The sequence below is a fragment of the Heterocephalus glaber genome, unplaced genomic scaffold (genome assembly GCF_053883595.1).
Source record: "Heterocephalus glaber isolate CG9 unplaced genomic scaffold, H.glaber_assembly_v1.0 deba00001058, whole genome shotgun sequence".
Taxonomy (NCBI): domain Eukaryota; kingdom Metazoa; phylum Chordata; class Mammalia; order Rodentia; family Bathyergidae; genus Heterocephalus; species Heterocephalus glaber.
The window spans coordinates 246,735-273,990 of NW_028258184.1; the positions used below are offsets into that span (position 1 = coordinate 246,735).

Consider the following 27,256-nt stretch of genomic DNA (forward strand, 5'->3'; position numbering starts at 1 on the left):
CATTGTGAATCCTTTTATAAAAATTTTAAATACTTTTTGTTAAAAAAATCAAATTTAACAATTGATTTATTGAGGCATTGCTCTCAGGCAGATATGGCTTCCAAGAAATAATGTCTTCATTCCCCCGATCTTCAGAAAAACAACAACAACAAAACAAAACAAAAAAAGTAAAGCAAAGCAAAGGAAAACAAAAAAGAAATGTTATCTAATGTGACATTATGTTCCTTATCCAGTCATTTGGACTGAATTTTTCTAGTTAGAAGTATTTGAGTTTATACACACGTTCACACCTGTTATCTCACGATGCCTCAATGTTTCAAAGCTTTCCAGTTGCTTAAAAATTCTAGATATGCCATCCAAAAGAAGGCCTTGCAATTGAGGAAGAGGACTTCAAGGCATGGAAAAGAGGAGTCTGGAGGGGCCCAAGAGGAATCATTCTGGAAAGTTCCCAGAGAGGATGGCAAACAATTTCACATCTCCTGCAGAGAGCGTGGGACCTACAGAGAGGCTGAAGGCTCCTGTGCATCCAGAGAGCCTTGCCTTCCGACAGTCACCTCTCCCGTCCTCCGGGCATGCTTGAACCACTTTGCCCTCCTGCTTGTCTCTTTGGTACTCTTTTCTTCTTTATTTACTTAATGTATTTTTTATTTTGATTGACAGTTTGAAATTGTACATATTTACAGGCTAATGTTTGACATTTCAATACAGTATATGATGTGTAATGATCAGATTAGGGTAGATGGCATAGGTGTCACCTCAGACATTTGTACTTAGAATATTCAGGATCTTCTCTATGTGCTGTTTTGAGATATTAAATTAATTATAATGTTAGAAGTTCTTCCTCCCATCCAGCTGCAGCCATACACCCACTAGCCATGCTCCCTCCTCTCCCTGACCCCCGAGTCTTTACTTTGGTGTCATAAAATAATTTTGCCCTTTCCACAACTATCAAAAAATACAGCTAACAGAGGAGAGCATAATTTCCAGAAGGAGTAGTTCAGATAAAGTGGTTTCACAGAATGTCAGTGCCCTTTATAAGACAAAGAAAATTCTAATTAGATTATTGTATTTAACAAGTTTCTGTTAAAAGGCACATTTAGACTTACGGATTTCAGAACCTGAAATTCTGTAAAACACATTATCTACAACATTACAATATATTCTATAATTTCCATATTGGTGCTATTCTATGATAAGGAAAAATCTCCAAAGAGGAATGTTGTTCCAGCACATTAACAGTAAGCCTGTCTAATTAATACACAGTTATTCAATTAGCCCAAATTTGTCATCAACATTTTGCATATACTCCAGTGAATAATCTGATATAAAAATCTGACACACTTTCTCTGTATTTGCAACACAACATTTCTGGTCAGGAAAATAAACCCATCTGCACAAGGAGGGAATACTTCATTTTAAAGATTCAGGGGTTGCAACTCAAATGCTTTAGACTTTAGCCAGGGCAACTCATTTGCAGCTGAGATTAGCCCTACATCTGGACTATTTTATTTTCACAATTCTTCTCCAATTATAGGTGACTTTGTAATACCAACTAGCTGCTTTAAGAGTCTGGGAGGCAGTCTTATCCTACAGGGTCACAGGCTAAAAGGCTAGGGGTCTCCCTTCCCTCCCCAAGCCTACACTTCGTGAGAGCAGAGCTTCTATCCCAAGGGTAGGCTGAGAATCATGGAGGCCCGGTTGCCCTTGCTCCTTGCTCATGGGGCAGCAGCTCCACACCGGGAGAGACAGGACCAGGGGCTCTTGTCTGGCCAGGTTGTGAAGCAGCAGTGTCACCCCGAGATGGGCCTTCGTGCCCACCCAGTTTCTGAGGGTTTTGTAAAATGCAGTCCCCAAGAGTACGTAAGTCTGACACTATTAGAAGAGTGCAGAAGTTCAAGTCTAAGGGTGATTTCAAAAACAATGGGGCTCTTGGTGGTAAGCAATTAAAAGGAGGCTGGTAGCACCATGAGAGCAAAAGCTAAACCACAAACCAGTTTACCAGGAAGAACAGAGGAAAGAGACAACTACCGTCCTCTTGGTATTAGCACAAACCTCAGACTGGCTTCAAAAACTAACCCTGCATTTCCAGAGCAATAAATACTCTAAAATAACACTGTGATGGACACATTGGTCCAAACCCATAGGATGTAAAAGAGTGAATCCATGAATTAGACTTGGAGTGATTATGATTGTCAGGTGTAGGCTTGTCAGTTGTGATGTGTTAACTCTGGTGGGGAGGTTGATAATTGAGGAAGAGGAATTTGCTAACAGGGAAGGCTCTGCATGGATGTGGGGAGAGGGCCTATGAGAAATCTCTGTATCTTCTCCATTAAAATTGATTAAAAAAGATTTAAAACAACAAAAACAACCAAATCTTTTCAAAGGGTCCTAGATTTAACAGATCAGACTATGGGGCAATTTATATTCCATCATATAAATACAAAATAGGACAGCTGCTTTGTTAAGACTCTGGTAGTTCTGCAAAAGGTGAAACATAGAGATACCAAATGCCCCAGCAATTTCACTCTGAGGCATATACCCAGGAGAAGTGAGGACAAGAAATAGGAATACAGAACGATACATGATATAACATGGATGGAAAGTGAAAGGAGCCAGTTCCAAATGACCATGCATTGTGATTCCCTTTATGACTTATCCTGAATAGGCATATTCACAGATAAAGACTAGTTGTTGCCTAGGGGGCTGGGTGGGGAGGCTGAGGGAAATGGGCAGTTTTGAGGTGGTGAAACAGTCCTAAAATTGATTGCAGCAATGAGGTACTATACTAAAAACCACTGAATTGTTTATTTGAAATGTATGAATTATATGGTTTGTGAGCTGTTACATTAAAAAAAAAACAAACACAGACCTTACTCATCAATACAAACACACTCAGTCCATATGGGCTGCTTTTAACAAAACACCATATGCTGGGTGGTTTAGAAACAGGAATCTGTCTCGAAGTTCTGAATGCTGGAAGGCCAACAGGAAGGCATGAGATTTGTCTTCCAGTGAGAGCTGCCTTCCTGGTTCAGAGAGATGTTTCTGCTGTGTCCCCACACGATGAGAGGTGGAGGAGCTCTGCATTTGCATACATAAGGGCTTGGACCCTGTTCATGGAGGTTCCATTGTCACAAGTAATCCGCAGCCAAAGGCCCTACTTCCAAACCCCAATGGAGAGGAGACTGGGTTTTAACAGGATGGGGGGGGGGCGGTCCATGTAGTCTTTAGCATACACTACTGAAAAGCCACTTGCAGCTATCTTGTGAATACCCATTGAGGTGTACTCTTGGGACTTGTGCACTTCACTGTTTTTATGTTAATATTTTCATATGCAAAATTTTTATCAGGGAACTGGAAAATGCAAAATGCTAAGTAGTTCAGATGTAGCAAATTTACCACTATAATATAAAAAAGGGCACTTGGATTGTTTTCCACTTAGCAATGGGAATCATGGGCCAGACGATTTGAATTTGCAATTGTGAGATTTTTAAGCAGCCCATAATAGCTTTAGTATGGTCAGTGGAACACAACAGAATTAAATTACCTCCGAATTTCTCTGGGATAATTATATTAACAGGAATGAATCAGCCTGGAAGCCCCTCCCACGAGCTCAGGTCATCTCCAGCTACCAGATGCCTTTCGGTTACAAAGTTAACATCAGCTAAGCTTTTGAGTTTCACAATTTTCACATTTCCGACCTGCGGATAACGGGACATATGCTGCGTGAGCTCCAGTCTTGGTTCTGCTGCATCACTGACTTTATGAGGCTGATGTGATTTAAAGTAACAAATAGACAGGACAACTGAACCACGCAGCAACCACTTAGCACCATGCACACACAGCAGTGTATTACTAGTTTTTTGGTCAACATTTAATATTTTAAGAACAGAAATAACATTAAAAAAATATTTTTTGGGTATCAACAAGCAAAAACACAAAGTGCAAGTCTCCCCAGGCCACCCGGTCTCCAAGGCCTAAAGTGCAGCAATCCAGCTGTAGTCTACTTTCCTGAATTTCCTCAGTTCTTTTTCTTCAGATTTTGACAACTGATATACAATGTCTTCTTCCAAATCTGCGTTATTTGTAGTCTGGACGTGTTCCGTAAAATTGTTTTCTTCATCTGAATCATCACTTTCTTTTTCTTCTTCCATATTGACATCATTGGGAATTTCCTCAGCACTTTAACAGTAACAGAATAAAACAAACACTGTTAAAATATTTCTAGAGAATGACGTTCTAATTTAAGAATATGTAGAAATATAATCATACAGAAAAAGTAAACAAAAAATTCTGTTTTGAATGCACTTTAAAAATTGTAGATTATAAAAGAGGTGAATTTATAAAAACTCTAATATCAACTTATGTACCACATCTGTAAGCACCCACACAAAGCACAGTTTTTCTGGGTTATCTTCCATGTGTTTCACTGACTGATCCTATGTCCTTTACTACACTTTAAAACTGAAATGCAGGGAAGACAGTGGAAGAGTATCTTAATAAAGGATAACATAAGCCACCCTATTTCCCAGTACAGGCTACAGAATAAAATAAACATGTTTGAAGAACTGCTTTACCTTTTGGTCTCTGCAGACAGCAACAAGGAATTTATGAACATGGAACAGAGGAAAGAAGCAGAAGGCAGCACGTGGGCTGGCGTGTGAAGAAGCTGCAGTGAAAGAGAATTCAGTACAATTTAGAAAGATTATTCTTTGGCACAACATGTTTCATCCATGTCGTAAGTACTTTTATTGCAAGTGCTAAGAATCTAACACAAAAGGCTTTCCCTGTAGCAAAACCAAACTGAAGAAAAAATGTTCTATTTTCCTACATTTATGCAAACTCTCTCTTCCATCACCCCGGGTCCAGGCCAAAAAAACCCCAAGTCACAAGGTTAAATTACTTAGTTTGGGTATTAATGCTACATAGCACCCCAATAATTATTCAAAAATTAATGCATTTCATCTGCTTCACATAGTTTGCTCTACTCACTCACCTCATTAATCGCAGGTATGTTCTCTGTTAAAGGTAGCTGTACCAGTTCATTCTCTAAAGTTTCATTTAGTTTTTTATCCTGTTGTTGCCTGTGCTTTCCCAGTATGAAATAAAATGGGGTTGTTGGAAGACTTTCTTCTGCTAGCAGCTGTAGGATTTAAGACAAAAGGAAATCACCTCAATAAAAAGGGTGAGCTCTTCTGACTCAGTAAGTACTAGAAAATCATAAAACATGTGGGATGGAAGGAACTTGAGAAATTAGTTAATGATTCATTTTGTAGGTGAAGCAACTGAGACCCAGTCTCCCACTTATTGTGGGGAAAGCTAACAATGGATATTTAGATGACAGAACCCAATCTGCCACACTTCTTTGCCTATTCTACAAAAAATGACAGCAGAAGGCTTTCAAAGGGCATAAACTCGCCACGTCAGGGGAACATGTTGGAAGGATGGAGCAGGTTGAAGGATGATTAATAAAGAGCGGAGAAGGCCAAGAAGTAGCCCAATTGATAGCACAGAACGCTACAAATGCTCAGTAACTGGCACCTCAGGGTGAAGGGTGGGGTAAAAACCCACATGGGCTGGTGGAAACCTATGTGGGAAGCCCAAGTTCTTCCTCGGGCCCAGCACAGGGCTCCAAGTACGTCCTCTGGTGAACAAACAGAAGCGTTTTAGATCAGACGCAGGTGGGAGTATGGTTTTCACACCTGAAGGTGGCTGTCCTTCAGGCAGGAGACATCTCAGAACACTGGCAGCCAGGTTTAAGTCCTTCTGGCAAAAGTTTAGACGGCTATGCTCAATCTGACCAGCCTAAGAGACCAAGATCTAAAACTAATGACACCGGAGAGTGTCTTGGTAAAACACTTCAGCACGCAGGGAGAGGTTCCACACAGGCAATCTTCCAAACAGTTTCTGTGTCCACTTTTAAGTAAGAGCAGACAGCTAAGACCCACTGGACTCTGATCAAAACCTATACAAAGAAAGCTAGTTACCAAACTAGACTGAAAACAAAAATCTGATGGAAACAAACTAGGCAAGAGGGGGGAAAAACATCTGATAAAAGGTGAGGAAGCCACCCAGAAAACAGGAGAAAAAAATATGATAGCATGATAGCACCATTCTAAAAGGCCCAGCACTGAAAAATAGAAGTTCCATAAAAAGAACAGAGAAATGATGGGGGGAGAGCAATTCATGCCTTCCTAGATCTTTTCTGAAAACCGTCCAAGGCTCCCCACTTCACTTAGAGGCAAGTCCGTCCTTCTATTAAGGTCCACTTAGACTTCTCCATGAAAAATCCCAAACGAAATCTCACTTACCTTTTACTCCGTCCCTTACCCCACCCTAATTCGTATCCTCTCCTGAAAGACTACATATTTTACTTATTCAATGCTTGCTATTTAGGGCTTGTATCTTTTTTTTTTTGGTATCAGGGATCGAACTCAGGACCTTAGGCTTGAGAGGCAGGCGGCAGAACCAATGAGCTAAATCCCCAGCCCATTAAGGCCTGTATCTTCCTGTAGACTCTAACACCTCCAGTTTAGAGATTTGACTGTTTTGCTCATTAAGGTATCCCATGGGTCTAGAAATAGTTCCTGCCCTGCAGTAGGCGATCAACAAAAATTCTTGAATAAATTCAGTGAGTTTTAAGAGGAAAATAAGTCAAGGATAAAAGATCAAAGCACAAAAATGGTATAGGACTTTTAGTAACCCAAGAGGCTGTAAAATAACAGAACAATACCTTTAAAGTACTGAGAGAAAACGCCTTTTAACTTACAACTCCGTATCTGACCAATCAATCCAGGAGAGAACAAAAACATTTCCAAACATGTGATGTCTTGCGTCTACCTCCCAGGCACCAGCGGAATGTGCTTCACTAAAAAGCAAGGAAGTGGCCCAAGAAAAAGCAATGCTCTGTGCCCTTGTAGAGGTGAAACGACCCCAGCAGGACAGTGACTGGGCCCTTGGAAGACTACCGTGAAGGAGACTTACAGAGCAACCAGTCCTGACGGAAGCAAGTCAGAGGCCTTTGAAATACTTCTTCATGACTTGAAGGGACACCTAAGGGTCTGAAAGATTTACAGAACCTATCTAACTTGAAGAGTCAGTCTGGGGCTCAATTAGGTGACGAGTAAGTGAAAAAAGGCATGTTATCTCCAGAGAAAACGAAGTTGGTCGCAAGAGGAAAAGCAATTTGTGTGACTACACAGCTTGGGTGTGCATTTATTTGGTTATGACAGTGAACACTGACATGACCAACTTAAGACTAATCTCTCTTGGGAAAATGAGGGGACTGGAGGGGAAGTGCAGTCCACGCATGTGTGAGGAGTGGTGCTATGTGGATGCCAAGGCATACGCTTTGACAGCTTCAGTCAATCAGTGTTAACAGATGAAACCTAAATCTGAATTTCTCAATTAGCAATATGAATTTGTTTTTTAGAGATACAATGTTGAATTAAAAACCCCAACTAAGAGGTGGGAGAAAGTCACTGTGGGCCATGGCAGTGGGTGCAGAAATTTTTTCTAAGAAGCCTGCAATACTGCAGCTGCCCCTCAGTGTCGATGGGATACGGTTCCAGAGCCCTCTGTGATACCAAAATTTGAGGGTGCTTGGGCCTTTTCTATCAAATAGCATAGCACTTCAATATCACCCTTGCCTATTTTCTTATACTTTGGCATGTTTTTTTTCCGGGTATTTTCAATCCACGATGGGTTGACTATTTCAATCCATGGATATAAAAGGCCAGTTGTGACTTTAAATCACGATCACACATTACTGACAATGTAAATTAAACCAGCTTAAAAAGAGCACTATGGCTTCAAAAGAGGCTCATCAGTTTCTACGTGCAGGTCTGGAAACTCCATCTCAGGGCTGGAGGCGGCATGTTCTTCCCAGCCGCGTCCCCGTGCGGGAGGCGATTTGGCCCGGCGCTGTGGGTGGTGGGAACGCACCTGTTTGCTAGTTGGTGTGAGCTTCTCTTCAGGAGACTTTGTACTGAAAGTCAGTAAGCTCTGAAAAGAGATCAATTGGTGAGGTGAAAGATAAATTCTGCAGTGCAAATCTAAATAAGGTCTTGAAAAATAAGGTCCATTTTTCATTTTGATACACATCTGCCTAAAGAAAAGATTTACAATTTTTTTTTTGGTACTGGGAATCGAACTCAGGACCTTGTGCTTGCAAGGCAGGCGGTGGCACCACTGAGCTAAATCCCTGGCCCTATTTACAATGTTTTTGATAACCTTTGTGACAGTGATAAAATTCAACTGATAGCCCAAACTCAAGCCACCATTTTTTATAATGGCAAATTCAGTAATAAAACGACAACAAAAGGAACCATGCTAAAATACAATTTAAAGTACTTCTGTTGCCTCTGCTTTCTTGTGCTAAATGGACTCAATGTTCTTTAACTGAACTACTTCACCCAGAAATAAATTCATAGCACTAGTCATGGGCTATGTTACTCTTTCAAGTACATGTACCAAGTGGTCTCCTCTTGAGGGTGGCAGTTACCTGTGATTTTGTTAGGAAGTAAAACTGGGATCTGTTTAGCCACTGGTAAGCTTCTGAGGTGAATGAGTCAGGGACATCTCGGGGAACAAACACTCCCCACTGGACTTCTTCTCTGGAAATATTCTTCTGAATATACAAAGGTCTTGGCTCACTAGGTTTAAATACAAACACTGGAAGGAAAAACAGATAGATAGTGACATTTTGCCTGTTCTAGCCCCACAATGACAGACCACACAAATCCTGGGTCTCACTCCCCAGGGTAAATGGTTCAGCCCACGATACCATCTAGTGAGCCAAGCAGGCTGGCAATGAAGACTGAGCTCAAAAAAGGAAAGGGCCCTGTTCCAGACACCAGGAGCTACTGCAGAAGACAGTCAGCAAAACATTACTGATTTTAAGCACCAGAAAGAAATATGTGGAAATTGTTCCAAAAGTACAGAGGAGGACCAATTAAAGCTTCTCACAGCATTTGGGAATGCATCAAAGGGGTGAGATATCTACTGTAATTTTCACACCAAGTAGGGATTGGCCTGTGGAAAAATAAGGGATGCACTGGAGCTCACCTGGAACTGGGTGTGGGTGTGCACATTACAAGACATGGGGACAGAAAGGAAGGGGACGGCCTCAGGGCAATGGCTTCAAATGGATGGCAGAGTTGAAAGCAAGTTTGATCCAATTATGTTAAAAAGAACACAGGCTATCAGATTTCCTTTAACTTTCAAACTATGGTTCCTACTTACAGTCTGAACCCCCTGAAGACCGAGAGACTGCAACAACATTCTCTGAATGTGGATCAGGTTCCATCACTCTAACATTTAACTTCGCACTCCATTCCACTGCGGGGGAGAAAAGATGATTCACTTCAAAGAGGCTTGCCAGAAGCTCTTACAGCCTTGTTATTTAGGATGAGAATCCTTCATCCTTTTTGGGACAACCAATTCTATTATTCTTAGGGAGGATTTTATGTTCCCAACTAACAATGGAGTCACACTGAAATAATCTGGGGAAGAAGCACTGACGTGAAGAACAGGAAACAAAAACAAAATAGACCTTCAGCACTTGTACAAAGGGTGAAAATGTTACTGTTCATGGAAGCTCAGGTCAAGTGCTTTACTGCTGTGGCTAAATGTGGGTGATATTTCAACCACAGTCACCATACAGAATACAACACACATCTGTTACTAAGCAACCACCACAACTTTCATCCCTCCAATGAGTAAAATGTCACTGAATCCACATGTTAGGAGGGACTGTGGCTAACTTCAGTCAAGTTTATACTGCAGGGTTAATATGCTTACAAATCAGAGGAAAAATATGGAAGGCAACAGAAAATCACACTGTGAAGAAGTGGGAAAAAGCAAAGATAGTATAATGGAAGCTGATTTACTAATAACTAGGTGGTTTATAAGTGCTCTATCACAGGCTACCACTTTAAATTTCAGTGGTCTGTATCAGGTGAAGAATCATATATTGTCTAAGTAGATTCATGAAATTATGAAAGACCTCTAGTTTTTAAAATGTCAACATTTCATGACAACTTCCTCTATGTGTTTTGCTAAATCAGTGGAGCATAACAAAGTATCTTACATGCACAACTGAGCAGATTCCAACAGCAGAGAATGCCATTTTCAGTAGCACCCAGAAGATACTTCGAGCACGTTAATCTCCCGAAGCAAAGGTGCCTAAGTTAAAACCAGAAGAAGTCAGCAACAATCAGTCCTCGCACATTTAGTTACAAGAAGGCACTCTGGCTTCCACACACTATTTTAGCCTTGGGCAATGCAGATTTTTAAAGACATTTGTCATTTTGTTTATACCTGCACCAAGGAAACAGGGACTAAGGAATATAAAAGGAAAGGTTTATGTAAGCATTTTTTTCTTCAGGAAAACAGATTAGATGATCAGTTCTCTAATATGCCATGCAGGATAACAATCAACACATAACAGAAAATGTACATAAAATGACAAAGTCACTTAACAAAAACCGTATTTTATATTCTACCTAGAAGACAAAAGCTTGCAATCTGAATTTTGAAGAAAGTTTTATAAAGTAAATTTAGAATCAGACATGCTGGGAATTAGTGACAATTTTCTTTCTTTCTTTTGCTTTTTGCTGTGCTGCAGAGTGAACCCAGGGCCTCGTGCCTGCCAGGCAAATGCTCTACCACTGAGCTACAGCCCCAGCCCTAGTGACAATTTTATTAACCACCTGCCATTCTGTCCCTATGCCCAGTTACCTGAAGTATATTGGAAGATATTGTTATCTTCCCCTCCCCAGAAAATAATGATGTTTGGGAATAACATTTTTACACAGAGAATAGCATAGTTTGGATCTACTAGGGCTTCTGCCCAGCATCTATTATTACACAGCACATGTTTGAAAGTGTTTAATGCACAGAAAAATCTGCATACGAAGAAGTACATGTTAATCCTGATTCTGGAATGTTGGCACAGTTTACATACTCAGAATTTCTTATCTCTCTGACATTTGGCTAGCACTTCACTTCCCTTACCTATAAGGCTACCTTTGGGGAAAGCATGAATTATTACTGAAGTTTAACATCTTATTTAATAAATTAAAAACACTACATAATAACTAAGTAATTTACCTACCTTATTTTCCCAGCTCTTTGGCAAAATGTACACTTAAGTTCCCAGGTTTCTGAATCCCATATGGTAACTATTTCTTCAAAACTAACTGCTAGTAAAGAGCCATCTTCAGAGAAACAACAGTCAGTCGCCTGATACTTGTGATAGCTGCCGACAAAGTCACAGGTCCAGCCAACAGCTTTTTCTGTGGAGATAGATATAAGGCATATGTTAAAAGGTGGCATAAATATTAAACAATATTAGAGGGATATGACAAGCTCTAAGGGTTAAGAAACAAAAACAACCTGCCCAGCAAAACTTCTCTAAGTTAGAAACGCTGCAAGGTATCCACAGACTGGAAATGGAGGTCCTTCCAGGAGGCCTTGATTGCCCCCTGGTGGAGCTGATCAAGGACTAAAGGCAGAAGCCCTTTCCCTGTACCTTCCTCCAATTAGTCAGCATATTGTTAATCTAGAATACCAATTAAAAAGTACAGATTTTGTAAAAAAAAAAAAGGCATGTAAAAATGTAATCTTTTAAATCTATTAAAATTAGGCAATATCTCATAGAATTTAACAAGGTAGAAAATGACCTTTCCAAATGGCAACATGTCATGAGCTAAATATAATCAATTCTTAAAACAATGGACTATTTCAACACAATCTATTTAAAACACCTACTGTATATATCAGAATCATCTGTTAATATCCACACTTTGAAATGACCATCTTTGCCAGCTGTAACCAAAGTGGGGGTTTCAGACCTTTCTGCATTACAGAAACAGAGAGCTGTGATGTGGTCGTCATGTGGCATGCTAATCTTTGTGTTAAGGACAAACCTAGGAGAAAGGAATCCACACATTATTCTTACATCAGAATAATATGATATGCCGTCATATTGGTCTAAGACTTTACTGCATATTGTACATTTGACAAGAGCATCTTTAAGAACGAGCAACTGATAGATCCTAGAATTACAAATGATTGAGTGCTCTCCCTTTAACGATGGGAAGATTTCTAACACATCACTGGTAATTTGAGATATTAATAAGAGATATTGATCTCTTATTCAGAGATCATTATGTATAGCAGCAATCTTGCTGGTACAAAATAAATGTAAAATAGGGCCCATCAAACATTTTTGAAAGTACCAAACTCTGCAGAGAAATTACATAGAACCCAGATGTCTGTCTACTTTTGACAAAAAATGGAATGCCTGTGAAAGGTCCTACTCTTAGCAAGAAAATATGGAATGAAAACAACCATTCCAATTGCCCTGATTACTATTTACTATTTCTAGTCACCTCAACCTCCTCCTAGAGTTTTTCCCAGATTAGGAGGGCAATGCTATAAATGAAATATGTGCTGCCACTGAGCTCTTAGGACTATCAGGATTGCTCAGCGTCATAATTTAACATGTGGACAACAGGCTTATTTTACAATGTTCTTCTGAAAAGTAAGATAATGGGCATGAAAGCACTAGGCCTAGTTTTTGGCATTCAGCAAGGAGCTGAGAAGTAGTTATTAAAGCCATGAGAAACCAGTGGGTTCTAAGTACACTACACCTATATTCCCACTTTCCCAAGGAAGGCAGCATGTTAATGGAAGAGCCAGGGAACATTTGGGTTCTAATTCTGGATTTGCCTAGAGTTGGGGATTGTGTCCTCGGCAGTGTTTTCATGTTTATCTATGCAATGAGATAACATTATGACTTGGAAGACCTCAATGGTTTCTCAATACGGAAAGCCTAATGAAGGCCTTTGTTAGAAGAATAACATCTTCCCCATATCTTCAAGTCTAAAACTTATCAATCTGAAAAATCTTGAAGACTGACAACTACAGTCATAAAACAAGAACTCAAACATTTTATCATCTGAAATTCAAAGTGGCCATCCAGGTAACATTACCCTTGTATTTTCTTATTGTATTTCCACAGTTTCATTTGCAATTCAAGCTCAGATTCCTTTTCTTCCCGTTGCTCCACTGTTGCCAGCCAGTTTCCAAAAGAGCCAAATGCAGCCTTTGTTAGCTCAATTTGGATCAAACCGGAATCGTTGATATATTCTTGCTGCACAATATCTAACTGATGTGTCAAAAAGAATTCAAAATGCTTATTAATGAAAGCACAATGTTAAAGCATTCAAGGATAACTGAATACGTTCAAGATAACTTTTAGAATCTAAAAGTAGTAGATTTTTAGGTAACAGGAAAAATGAATCAATTATTACTATAGATATCAAATTTGCCATTAAAAAGGGGGAATACATTGTATAGTATCAGTTTGGTAGTGATTATTCTACAATGGCCTTGATATATTAGTGATGACCAAGACCTACTGTATGAGTCAATAGAACCTTTCACCTATAATAGTGCTTTCTCTAAAGAAAGAGTAACTATGTAAAGTCCCAAGGCTAAATTCTCTTGTCACTAGAAATAAGAGAGTAGAAATATTTACAACCTTTAAGGGGGGAAACAGGCAACGGCCTATGTAGGCCAGTGTTTTTTTTATGATTGTTTTTAAAATCTTGTGTATTTACTATGTACATAAAGTGGCTACTTAATGCTTGGGAACGGGCGTGCTTCAGGATTTCAGGTTTTACTGCAGTTTGGAATCTGCTTATATGTTGTATTCCGGGGGATCAAACCCAAGTTTAAACAAGAAATCCACTTGTTTCACATGCACCTTATACATACACACAGCTGAGGGTAATTTTACACAATACTTGTAGCACACCTGCACTGTGACACAACCCATCACAGGAAGTGAAGTATGAAATTCCCTTCTGTGTACATCAATGCTCACAAAGTTTCAGATTATGGAGCATTCTGGATTTCAGATTTTCAGATGAGGGATGCTCGACTTGTATTATGTGCACCAAGAAATATGCCAGGCATTGTACTAGATGTGGAGTGTTAGCAGGCTTCCTTCTTGAGGGGTTTAAAGGACAGAAAGAGATAAAGTGTCATAGTTAGTATGACACAAGTCTGTCAAGAGCACTGTGAGGCACAAGGAAAAGGCAGGGCATTTATCAGGATTGTAAGAAGTGTTCCTCTTCAACCTACACTGCAGTTTGTCTTTGGTATGTGAACACGGCTGTCTCATTGCATGGCAGACACAGGTTTGTATGGTCAACCCACACATTCTTAACTCCTTATCCTCAACATTCAAATGCGTAAATGTGGGAGACAGCTAGTGGGCTGCAACCCGAAACAGAATAGAGCAAGTGTTAAGTGTGCTTGGCTCCCATGTCATTCCAACAGCATTCTCTGAATTTCTCTCTCACTAATAAACTAAGTAACACAGATAACACTATGCTCAAGTAGACAGGCAGATCACGTGTTAGAAGCTACCAAAGAAATTACGGGACCCCAGTGGGACTGCAGAGAACTTGCATTAGGTTTAAGGCTAGTTAAGGGATCAGAATCTTACATTGTATAACTGCTTATCACTCTGGAGAGAATAAAACTGCAGGTGACCAGGCTTTCCATTTAAAACTAAAGCTTTAGTTCTTGGATCAATCATCAAACCAGTCAAGATACTTCTATCTGTAAAAGAAGTGACAAACAATAGCTGAAGTCAGAGAAACACTTTGATAGTGTAATTCCAATAATGAATTCCAAACCTACTAGATTGTGTAATACCTTTTACTAGGCCTTGAATTACTGCTGATGTATCAAGGTTTCGGTGAATTACCATTATTTCTGTGGGTTAAAAAAAAGTATTTAAACATTAGCAAGTCAAAACTTCAAGGTGAATTCATTTCCAGGTGAATTTATTTCATCCTGAAATATGCCAAAATAAGAAAGAACTTGACAGTGTCACTGGAAAATCAGGACCTACGTTTTGTGATTTAGTTGAGAAATTAGGTGTAGAGATGGGAGCTTTCCTGTTAAAATCTTTAAATTCTACAAATTGTTGACTATGGATATGATTCATACATTAGTGCTGAGAAATTAGCTATCGGTAGTATTTATAAAAGATAGTTTAACTTTGAAGTTGTCATACCACAATGGCTGCTCACAGCAGCGTTCTGTTCTGAAGGGAAAGGAAGCAGTGAGCTACTGGGTTTCCAGAGGCCTGGCTTGGGGCAGCATGAGCAGGATGAGCAAAGTCCTGGGGGACCTGAGACAGGCTCTATTTCTATCAAAGCCACAAGACTCCCACAGGGAGCAGAATAGCTCTATCCAGAGAATCTCACAGTACCCTTCTGTGAACGCTTCTGTTCATGTCTACAGCAATGCCCACTTCAAAGCCCCGCTGTACTTCCCCACCATCCCACTTCCAACCATTCTGCAAATATAAATGGCACAGCAATGGCCAAACACAGGAGCCCTTCATTTTCATAAAAGCCATTCTGAAAATGTTGGCTTCAGCTGATATCTTGGGGTAGAGAGGTGTGGAGAAAAGAGGTGAAATAGAAGGAAAAAGTGCTCATAAATCTCACACTACTTTTAATTAGCTCTAGGTCTTTACTTTCCATTCCTACAGAAGCAAGCTGATTCATGGCATCCTACAAATTCTACTTCCTCACGACGAGTAATTCAGACTTACTGTTATCAGAGTGAGAAGTACAGAGCAAGTCTCCAGCCGGGGAGACCGAGATGTGCTCGATAGTGGCTCCTAATCGTGGCAGGAACTCCTTGTTCTTCTCCACTGAGTCGCGCCACTCCACGAGCACACACTCCCTCCCGCCGCTCAGCAGGCTGGCGCCTTCACCCGTCCAAACAGAAACCAGAGAAAAATCACAATTCACAGGTTTTTTTTGGTACCGGGGATCGAACTTGGGTCCTTGCACTTGCACAGCAGGCAGTGAAACCACTGAGCTAAACCCCCAGCCCTACAATTCACAGTTTTATTCTGCCTAGCACTGTAGAGAAATACACTCTTTAGAAATACACCGTATCTTTATATTTTTGTAACTGAAGTCTTATTCATTATTGTTATTTCTAGTCATTTTTCTTTTATTTTTTGGCCATTCTGAGACAGGTTTTCATGCAGTAGTCCAGGCTGGCCTTGAATTCCTGTCTCAGCCTCCTGAGTGCTGGGATTGCATGTGTGTGCTACCATACCTGGCTTAATTTATTTTAAATTGACACAGTAACTGTACAAATTTATAGGGTACAGTGTGGAATTTCCATACATGCATACATTGTGTAATGATCAAATTAAAGTAATTAGCATAGCTATCATCTCAAGTGCTTTTCTTTGTGGTGAAATATTCAAAATCTTCTAGCTCTTTTGAAATATGCAGTCCATCATTACTAGCCACAGTCACACTACTGTGTGATAGAGGAAATGGTCCACAGAACTAAACAACCTATAGAGAAAAATATTTGCAAACTATGAAGCATGATCACAAAGTACAGTGAATATTTAAATAAAAACAATTTATTACAGTAAAAGACACATTGCCATTAATCCCTGTCAAAATCCTCTCCTCACTGTGAACACACATCCATCCCATCATGTACCTTTCATGGCCATTTTGACTCTGGGGAAAAGCTTTGGAAGTCACACCATGCCAGATGCAGTAATAAGGTGGATGAGGATTCATTTTAATGTTATTATTTGACAGAAACTGCTGTAAAAGTTTTTAATCAATTGAGGACAGCAAGGCAGCTATGACAGTGCAACTAAGCACTCATGAAGTAGGACTTCCAGAGGTTATACAGAAAGTGGCAAGAACAATGGCATCAACATGTTCAACATGAGGGGGAGTATTTGAAGGGGATTAATGGGAATGTGTTTCTTACTGTAAATAAATTTAAAAAACAAAACTTAAACATTCACCATATTTTTTTTATCATAATTCATAAACACCTGGTAAAGAGTCAGGTAGAATATGTAAGGAACAACTCAATAACAAAACCACAAGATTGAAAAATGGGCAAAAGAACTGACCTGAATAGCTATTCCTCAGAAGAATGGTCAACAGATATATGAAAAAATGTTCAGTATCATTAATGATCAGGGAAATGTAAATCTGAAGTACCTTACTTCAGTGAGAATTACGATTATCAAAGACAAAAGAAAAGAAACGCTGTTGAGGTTGAGGAGAAAAGGAAATTAATACACCCTGCTGGCTGATAGGAAGCTTTTAATGTAGCCAGTGTGGAGTTTCATCAGAAAGTTAAAAACAGAACTGCTGTGTGACTTGGTAGTCCCCCTACTGAGTATAAACCCAATGGAAGGAAATAAGTTTATCAAAGAAGATATCACTGATTAGGTTTGTCCATACCTAATCCTTAGGTTCAATGAAAAATTTGAACAAGCTGTTACCTGGCCAAAAAATAAGCCACCAAAAGGACTGGCTTTCATTACTTAAATGTCAGTGGCTTTCACAGACAAGCTGTCACAACAGCATCCAGTCACAAGAAGCTCATATTGTACATTACTAAGTTTACAACTGGTCCTTGCCCTGATTTGGGCAGAAGCCACAGCAGAGAAAGGAACTGAAGAAGAAACGAGCAAGGGTTAGAAGGGAAGAGACACTGTCCGGAGCATGTGGACACATACGCATGTGCACACCAGCGCACACCAACACTCCTTGGCGTTTGGGGACATGGGTGACAGGAGGATGGAGAAGATAAACGAGAAGACTGGTTTTCGTCTGCAGGGTTAATTCCTCTCTATTCTCTTTCTAGTCTCAGTCCCCACAGGTCACAACAGCATTCCTGTTTCACTACTCGGTGTGAGGCTGGGTTTGTCCTGCACTCACAGACTGCTCCACAGACCCCAAGCTGAAGTAGGTGGAAGTCACCTTCTGTTTCCTGGGGCTCCAGTGAGTTGAACCCAAGTAAACCTAAGGATCCAGTCAGAGCACCTGGTACAGGTGTCAAACTCCAGGAAGACCTGGAAAGGAAGTCACTTTTGTGTCTTCTCAGTTTTCAGGTGCAACATATGGACATAATTTCCACCACATGCATGGGTGGGTGTGAGGGTGCTAAAGGAAGTCAAAGATAAAATGAACTTTTCCACATTTCTGTTGCAGGCAGAATTTCAAGGAGGCATTTTTACTCACTACAGCCACACTCTTACGCAACTTGAATGGAACACAGATCTGAATTAATTTAAAATAGTGACTACTAAATGAGGTATCTGTCAGTTAAAACCACAAACTTTTAATCCAGACCCAAATCCCACTTATTAGCCATGTGAACTTAGGCCAGTCAGTTGTCAACTCCAAGCCTCATTTCCTTCATCTGTAGGAAGAAGATCAATGATACCTATTTTACAGGGTCCGAGATTAAGCCTGATAGTAGTTATGTATGTGCACCTGATAAAGTTTAGCTACAGTGATGGGCCACTATGCAGACATACATTTAGACAAATGGAGTGTAGCTTAAATAAGCTCATTATGTTAAAAGACTTTATCATAAATGTCTACTTTGGAACTCTAAAGGGCTTTGAAAAACATGACGTATACAGTATTGTGCTAAGCAAAGTCCAAAACACTGGGGTCACAAACAAGTGGCTGCGATTCATTTGGCCATGCAATTTTAAATCTCTCAAACTAGAAATGCAGTAAATTAAAACATGTGACCCACATACTTTAAAATTTAATTTTAATTATTAAACCTGCACTTACCTGTCACTGAAAAAGCCAAATCCATAACCATATCATGGTGCCAATGTAAACATGTGTAAGTGTATTTTCTGTCATCATCAAAATTTCTCCTATTGGAGAAAACCAAAGTCTTAATATAAGTAAAGGCATGTCAAATATAATAAGTCATAATATCAAGTTTTCTGGTCATGTGCAAAAAAGTACACTTTAATTTCTAATCCCAGTCACTTCTACAAACAGCTTGTCACCTATGGCACCCTACTAGATACTCAGTGTCATCACCGTCCATTTTTGGGTAAAGGCTGACAGAAAAGTTCTCTTTAGTGAAATGGTTACAGGCAGCATGGACTTTCTCATCCTCCCTAAAAGCCTAAGGCTGGGAACCCTAAAATAGTACGAAACGAAGAGTGAAAGAAATGAAGGTGTCAGCAAAGCCCACTCCCTATTTCCAGCACTGGGTTTCTATCCCTAGTATGGACCTTCTTCCGCCCAGAGCCAGCGTGTTCCGCAGCACTAATATAAAACAGCATCAAGGGGCCTCTGTGCTTTGTGTGTCACTGACCAGAGACGGATTTTGCCATCCATGTGACCGGATGCGATGCAGTCTTCCTTTGGGTGGCATGCTACACATGTAAAATTGTTCTTGGCATGTTTCTTATTTTTTGATGATGATAAAGAATACCTAGGATGAAAAATAAAATTCCCTAGATTATTAAAGTCTCTTGGGAAGTATGGATATAGTTAAGTAAAAGGGAATCCCAAGCCTTATCAATCAAGATTGGAGAGTTCTCAGAAATCAATAAATACAAATGTAGTTTTTAATAATTTTTGATGAAGAATCAAGCAATCTGTTTTGCAAACATATATTAGCACACAATATAAACTTGATGTGACTGATATTCCACCATGCCAACTTGCTATGGAAGCCAATCCATTTAAGTAACAAAGACAGTTCTTGTAGTGATTTTTTTTGGCCTGGGTACAGCTTGTTAACATTTCTCACTGAACCTAAGTTTCTATATGAGGTATGGCTAAGTCTCACAAACCATATCTGAGACAACTACCTAATTACCTCTACAGGAATCAATTCAAAGGGATAAATCTACTTGATATAATATCTAGACTATTTCCTATTCTTAGGCTGAGTATTTGTTAATCTTTGGGCTAGAAGTCAGGCTCCCTATTATACTGCACATAAAACAAATGGTTTTTTTCTTAAATTCTTTTATTGGTACATTTGAGGAATACAACACAATTACATTCTCATTGGGAATTGTACCTTTACATAATGCATCTTGGTTCTTATTTTTTCCCCATTCCTAGCCCTCCCTTCACCCCCTCCACCCTTCCCTATATACAAAGACTTTATTTCCATTTTTTCCATTTCTCAGCATTTTTCCTTTCCCTTCTTTCCTTTCGCCTGCCCCTCCCACTACCCCTACCCCTTCGGACCTTTTCTTCCTATTTTGCATTATCATATTCATTCTAATCATTGGTGAATTTTAGGTATACAATATAATGACATTCATCATTGGAAATTTGCACCTTTACATAGTCTCTCTTGGTTCTTATTTTTCACCCTTGCCCAGCCCTCCCTTCAACCCCTCCAGTCCTATTTACAAAGATTTTGTTCCTATTTTTCCATTTTCTCATATTAATTCCATACCCTTCTTTCCTTTCCCTAGCCCTCCCACTTTCTTCCCCTTTGCCTTTTCTTCCTAGTTCACTTTACCTATTAAACATTTTAGTCCTTATTTACACTTTCAGTTTCTCATACCAGAGAAACTATTTGGTATTTATACATGTTTGTTCTATTTATTTCACGTAAGAGTATCGCCTCAATGTGCATCCATTTAGCTATAAATGTCTCTAATTTCTCATTTTTTATGGCTGAGTAGTAATCCATTTTATTAAAAAACCACATTTTCTTGATCCAGTCTCCAGTTGATGGGCATTTGAGCTGTTTCCAAGTCTTAGCTATCACAAACTGTGCTGCTATGAACATGGGTGGAAAAATATCACTGTGGTATGATTCTTTTAATTCTTTGGGGAAGATCCTCAGCAGGGGAATAGCTGGGTCAAATGGAACTTCCAGTCCTACTTCTTTGAGGTGTCTCCATACTGATTTCCATAGTGGTTGCACCAGTCTACACTCCCACCAGAAATGGAGAAGGGTTCCTTTCCCCACAGCCCTGCCAGCATTTGTTACTGGTTGATTTCATGATAGCAGCCATTCTTTCTGGAGTGAGGTGGAATCTCAGCATTGATTTCATTTGCATCTCTTGAATGACCAGTGATGTTGAACATTTTTTCATGTATTTATTTGCTATTTCTACTTCTTTGTCCAAGAAATGTCTGTTCATTTCAGATGCCCATTTTTTGATTGGGTCTTTAAATTTGGGAGGTCTGATCTTTTTAAATTCTTTATAGATTCGAGATAGTAGACCTTTGTCTGAGGAAGAGCAGGTGAAGATTTTTTCCCACATTGTGGGTTGTCTCTTCATACTGCTGGTGGTTTCTCTTGCTTTGCAGAAGCTTTTTAATAAAAAGAGATCCCACTTGTTGATTGTTTGTGCTAGTTCATGGGCAACTGAGGTTTTGTTGATAAAATCTTCTCCTACACCGATGTCTTCAAGAGTTCTACCTAACCTCTGTTCCAACTGGTTCAGAGTTTCTATTTTAATATTTAGATCTTTAATCCATTTCGATTTTATTTTAGTGCATGGCGAGAGATATAGGTCTAGTTTTAATCTTTGGCAAGTTGAAGCCCAATTCTTCCAGCACCATTTATTAAAGAGGCTATCATTCCTCCAGTGAGGGTGTTTGGCTCCTTTATCAAAGATGAGATGGCTGAGTGTGTCTGCCATTGTTTCTGCATCTTCTAATCTGTTCCACTGGTCCTCAAGCCTGTTTCTTTGCCAGTACCATGCTGTTTATCACAGTAGCTTTGTAGTATAGTTGCAAATTGGGGATTGTGATACCCCCTGCCATGTCTCTGTTACCTAGAATTGCTTTTGCTATTCTGGGTCTCTTCTTGTTCCAAATGAATTTTTGGATTGTTTTCTCAAGGTCTATGAAGTATGCTGCTGGGATCTCAATTGGAATTGCATTGAATCTATATAGCAGTTTTGGAAGTATGGCCATTTTCATTATATTAATCTTTCCTACCCAGGAGCAGGGGATGTCTTTCCATTTTCTGATATCATCTTCAATCTCTCTTTTCAGAGTGTTATAGTTTTCAGAGAAGAGGTCTTTGATTTCTTTTGTTAGGTTGATTCCTAGGTATTTCAGTTTTTTGGATGCTATTGTGAAAGGAATTATTTGCCCTATTTCTCTCTCAGTGAGTCTGTCATTGGTGTAGAGGAAAGCTATTGATTTTTGTGTGTTGACCTTGTAACCAGCTACTTGACTGAATTTGGTTAGTAAGTCTAGAAGACTTTTGGTGGAGCTCTTGGGGTCTTCTATGTAGAGTATCATGTCATCTGCAAATAAAGACAATTTGACTTCTTCATTACCTATCTTTATTCCTTTTCTTTCTCTTGTCTAATTGCCGTGGCTAATGTTTCCAAAACTATACTGAACAAGAGTGGTGATAATGGACATCCTTGTCTTGTTCCTTATTTTAGTGTGAGGGATTTCAGTTTTGACCATTTAGTATGATAGTGGCTGTTGGTTTTTCATAGATGGCTTTTATCAGCTTGAGGTAGAGAATACCTATTCCAACTTTTTGTAGGGTTTTTATGATAAAAACCCTACAAAAAATGGATTGATGGATTTCGTCAAATGTTGGATTTGACAAAATGTTGGATTTTTTCAAATGCTTTTTCTGTGGCTATGGAGATAATCATATGGTTTTTCTCCTTGGCTCTATTTATAGAGTGTGTTACATTGATTGATTTGCATATGTTGAACCATCCCTGCGTCCCTGGGATGAATCTCACTTGATCAGGGTGTATGATCTTCTTGATAATCTTCTGCATTAGATTTGCCAGTATCTTATTAAGGATTTTTGCATCTATGTTCATTAGTGAGAATGGCCTATAGTTCTCTTTTTTAGCTGGTTCTCTCTCTGCTTTGGGGATCAAGGTGATGCTTGCTTCCAGGAATGAATTCAGGAGTATTGTTTCCCTTTCAATTTCATTGAAGAGTTTAAATAGTAGTGGTAGTAGTTCCTCTCTAAATGTTTTGTAGAATTCAGTAGTGAAGTCATCAGGACCTGGGCTTTACTTAGTTGGTAAGTTTTTAATTACATTTTCCATTTCACTGATTGATATTGGGTTGTTTAGAAATTTTAGGTCTTCTTCGTTCAACTTTGGTAATTCATACGTATCTAGGAATCTGTCCATTTCTTCTGTGTTGTTCATCTTATTGGTGTATAGGTTCTGGAAGCAGGTATTGATGACCCTCTGGATTTCTGCTAGGTCTGTTGTCATTTCACCCTTTTCATTCCTAATGCATAGATTTGGGCCTTTTCTTTCCTTTTTCTGATAAGGTTGGCTAAGAGGTTGTCAATTTTGTTGATTCTTTCGAAGAACCAACTCTTGGCTTCATTGATTTTTTTGTATCATTCTCTTAGTCTCCACTGCATTGATTTCTCCTCTGATCTTTATAATTTCTTCCCTTGTATGAGCTTTGGGTTTGTCCTGCTCTTCTTTGTCTAGAAGCTTGAGGTTCAGCATCAGGTTGTTTAATTTGGCTTGTTCTGTTTTCCTAATATGCATATTCACTGCTATGAATTTCCCTTGTAAGAATGCTTTCATTGTGTCCCACAGATTCTGATATGTTGTACTGTCATTGTCATTTAATTGAAGGAACTGTCTGATTTCTTCTTTAATTTCCTCTGTGACCCATTGGTTATTCAGAAGTGTGTTGTTCAATTTCCACATGTTTATGAAATTTTTTGAGTTTCTTTTGCTATGGATCTCCAATTTCATCACACTATGGTCTGATAATATACAGGGGATAACTTCAGTTCCTTTGCACTTACTTAAACATGTTCTATGTGTGAGTATGTGGTCTATTTTGGAGAATGACCCATGTGCAGCTGAGAAGAATGTGTATTCTGATTTTGTGGGGTGGAACACTCTGTAAACATGTGTTAAGTTCATTTGTTCAAGAGTTCGACTGAGTCCTAGTATTTCATTACTTATTTTTAGTCTAGTTGATCTATCTATTTGTGACAGTGAGGTGTTGAGGTCCCCCACTACAATTGTATTAGTGCATATATGACTTTTCATGTCCGTATTTGTTTTATATAGTTGGGCGCACTAGTGTGTGGTGCATAGATATTTATGATTGTCATCTCTTCCTCTTGGATTCTTCCCTTTCCAAGGATGTAGTGTCCTTCTTCATCTCTCTTCATCAGTGTTGGTTTGAAATCTACTTGATCTGCAAAGAGGATAGCTACTCCTGCTTTTTTTCGGGTTCCCGTCACATGGAGTATTGTTTTCCACCCTTTAACATTCAGTCTATGAGTTTCCTTTTGAATGAAGTGTTTCTTGTATGCAGCATATTGTTGGATTTTGCTTCTTGACCCATTCCGCCAGTCTGTTTCTTTTGATTGGTGAATTGAGACCATTAACATTGATGGTTATAACTGAAATGTATTGACTTGTCATTGCCATGACTTTTTCTTTTTGTTGGGTTCTCCCCCTTTACATTTAATTTCTTGTCATGCCAGATGGGTTCATTCTGCTTTGCTTCCTGGGGTTGTGATCCTCAATGTCTGTTCCTAGGCCATTGTGTAAAATTCTTTGGAGTGCTGCTTTGGTATTCACGAAGTTCCTAAGGTGCTCTTTGTCATAAGTATCTCATTTCTCCATGAATTTTGAAAGATAGTTTTGCAGGGTACATCAATCTGGGTTGGAGGCTGTTTTCTTTTAGGGCTTGGAATATGTCACTCCAGGCTCTTCTTGCCTTAATGGTTTGTGTTGAGAAGTCTGCTGTGATTCTGATGGGCTTTCCTTTGTATGTGATTTGTTTCTTTTCTCTGACTGCTTGGAGAACTTTGTTCTTCTGTTGTGTTTCTGGAATCTTAACAATTATATGACTATGTGCAGATATTTTTTGATCAAGGCTATTTGGAGTCCTATATGCCTCACTTATCTGTATGTCCAGTTCTTTTCCCCTGCTTGGGAAGTTTTCTGCCTTTATTTCTGTGAAGAGATTTTTTATGTCATCTCCACTCTCTCCTGTTTCTTCATTGACTCCAATCAATCTTATGTTATTCTTCTTTGCATCGTCTAGCAGCTGCTGGATTGATTTCTCATGTTCCCTTATAATTTTGAAGCAATTTTTCTTTTCCTGGTCATTAATTGCAATCTTATCTTCTATATCTGAAATTCTGTCCTCACCTTGGCTCATTCTGCTGTGTAGACTTTCAATGGAGATTTTCATCTCCTGGAAATCTATTTGCATCTGTTTATGGATTCTATTTGTTTCCTATGTTGGGATTCCACCATGTTCCTGAGCTCCTCTCTAGATTTATCAATCATGTCTTGCACTAGGAGCACAATTTCTCCTGTTATCTGAGAAATTATTTCTGATTTCATTTTTTCCAGATCCCCTTTTGTTGCCAGTTCAGTGGGTCCAGGTGGTTGTGTATCAGAGTGTTCCATCTCATTTCCCTTTGGGGTTGCTGTAGGTGATCTGGAAGTCTGGTTTTGAGACTTATTTACATGTCTTCTCATTTCGACTGGGGGGTGGGAGGGTGCTGTTGGCATCCATTTGGCTCACCCTCCTCTGAGCTGGGAGAGGTGGGACAAGGGCCAGGAGCAGCGGGAGGGATGGTGGCCCAGAAGTCCCTTTCTCTGGGCCAGGACAGATGGTGGCCGGGAAGCCCCTTCCTCTGGGTTGGGAGCATTGGGCTGGATGATGGCCCAGAAGCCCCTTCCTCTGGATCAGGAGCAGTGGTAAGGCGGCTCAGAAGCCCCTACCTCTGGGCTAGGAGGGGCAGGACCCACATAAAACAAATGTTAACCATAGGAGGGCAGATGGGAAGAGGGGAGGGTGTCAAAAAGTGACTCACTACTCAGTAGTCAGCATGAGTCTCTCTAGGCACCTTACCTTATTTATCTTTACAACTCATTACATAGATACTACCTCTGCTTTAAGTATTCATTAATTTAAAGTATATAGGGGTTTAAATGGACTAAAGTTGATCCATTTTAATTTTGACACCAACTATACAGACTAGAATTTAGGGGTATGGGCTTTGGGCTGAAAATACTCCCTGGGTTTTTTTTAATTAACATTCCTGCAACCCCACCCCACTGTGGGTTAAAAACTATGCCTTTATACCTTATGGTCTCATAGTCAAGTAACATGAAACTCAAAACATCTCTGGGTCACAAGGTGATGAGGATGAAATAAAACTGCAATGACCTCTTGAGTAAATAAAACGAAGTTAACCAAAAGGAATTCTTACCTTGATATTGTTTTCTTTTTGAAAAAATAAACAGACAAGTAAAAGTCCCGTACTGCAGCAACATATTCTCCCTGGTGTTTCAAAAAGAAGGTAACAAAATAGTCAATACTCTTTAGGAGTATATTAATATAAAATGATATATTATATTTTCGTCGCACCTTTTAAAACAAGATGAGCTTAAGTCTTAAATTCTAAAATTAGACTCTAGCTTTAAGTACAATTTATGTTTCTTTTCCATTAAGGCATAATTTACAAACAATAAAATGCAACATTCCACCTGTGTGTATGTCCATATAATAAGCTCTGGCATGGTCAAGTTGCAAGGTCTAGAACATTTCTTCCTGGGCCCCAGGGATGTTGCTTTGTGCTTCCTCAGTCGTCCCTCTAGGTCCCCTACCACCAGCAACCATTCATCTCTATCATCTTAGATCATTTCCTGCCTGTTTGTGTTTGGGCTCTTGCTCAACATCATCTTTTCAAGCTTCATCCACTCTTGTAAGTAAGCATCATCAGTTCTTTTTCATTGCTGAGTACCATCCACATTCCAATGAACAAATACACATCATAATTTATTTATTTGCTGGTTGATGAATATTTGGGTCATCTATCTGTGTTTTGGAGCTATTATGAATAGTAATCATTCCTGTGTATATCATTTTGTGGTCATATCTTCATTTTTCTACCTAGGAATGGAATGGTGGTGTAGAGCTTTTTAATTTCATCCCATAATTAGCAGTTCTAGTGGATGTGAAGTGGCATCTTACTGTGCTTTTAATTCAATGACTATTGACACTGAAGAGTGAAGATATTAACAGTGTTAAACGTTTACCCTGAAAACTTTCCAGAAGAATGACAAAATAATGGCTACGGAAACATGCCACTACAATGATTCGAGGTTCTTTTGATGGTATTTAATTTCAAATAATAAAGTACTAGCAGAGGATGGCTGTATAAATCATGGTATGAACACACATCTCTAGCAATCATTTTAGTACATATTCAAATTGCAATGTTAAATGGAAAAAAAAGGATAAAAAGAGTTTTGACTCTAGTCCCTTTTGGGAAAAGTTACTTTATATATATTAAAGTCTAGAAAATGAATCCTTAAATATTATCACTACAGAGATTATAGATTTTGTTTCCTTACTATATTTTTCTGTAATATCCAAAT

At 39.2% G+C, this 27,256-nt stretch overlaps 1 protein-coding gene across 3 annotated transcripts in view; it reads right to left on the reverse strand.

Annotated features, from left to right (window-relative positions):
• Nucleotides 1-3,848: 3,848 nt before the first annotated feature.
• Wdr75 (WD repeat domain 75) overlaps nucleotides 3,849-27,256 on the reverse strand; it is a 31,852-nt gene continuing 8,444 nt past the window's right edge. For all 3 annotated transcript variants that reach the window (XM_021250245.1, XM_013068338.2, XM_004872301.3), the window contains 16 exons: nucleotides 26,086-26,156; nucleotides 19,222-19,341; nucleotides 18,681-18,769; nucleotides 15,644-15,802; nucleotides 14,734-14,793; nucleotides 14,522-14,637; nucleotides 12,999-13,174; nucleotides 11,773-11,930; nucleotides 11,117-11,297; nucleotides 10,091-10,185; nucleotides 9,244-9,339; nucleotides 8,504-8,673; nucleotides 7,945-8,004; nucleotides 4,997-5,143; nucleotides 4,578-4,669; nucleotides 3,849-4,182 (listed from right to left, as the gene is read on the reverse strand). In XM_021250245.1, the coding sequence (XP_021105904.1) occupies nucleotides 3,978-4,182; nucleotides 4,578-4,669; nucleotides 4,997-5,143; nucleotides 7,945-8,004; nucleotides 8,504-8,673; nucleotides 9,244-9,339; nucleotides 10,091-10,185; nucleotides 11,117-11,297; nucleotides 11,773-11,930; nucleotides 12,999-13,174; nucleotides 14,522-14,637; nucleotides 14,734-14,793; nucleotides 15,644-15,802; nucleotides 18,681-18,769; nucleotides 19,222-19,341; nucleotides 26,086-26,156 (1,995 nt within the window). In that variant the 3' untranslated portion in view covers nucleotides 3,849-3,977. The remainder of the gene's footprint in view (nucleotides 4,183-4,577; nucleotides 4,670-4,996; nucleotides 5,144-7,944; nucleotides 8,005-8,503; nucleotides 8,674-9,243; nucleotides 9,340-10,090; nucleotides 10,186-11,116; nucleotides 11,298-11,772; nucleotides 11,931-12,998; nucleotides 13,175-14,521; nucleotides 14,638-14,733; nucleotides 14,794-15,643; nucleotides 15,803-18,680; nucleotides 18,770-19,221; nucleotides 19,342-26,085; nucleotides 26,157-27,256) is intronic.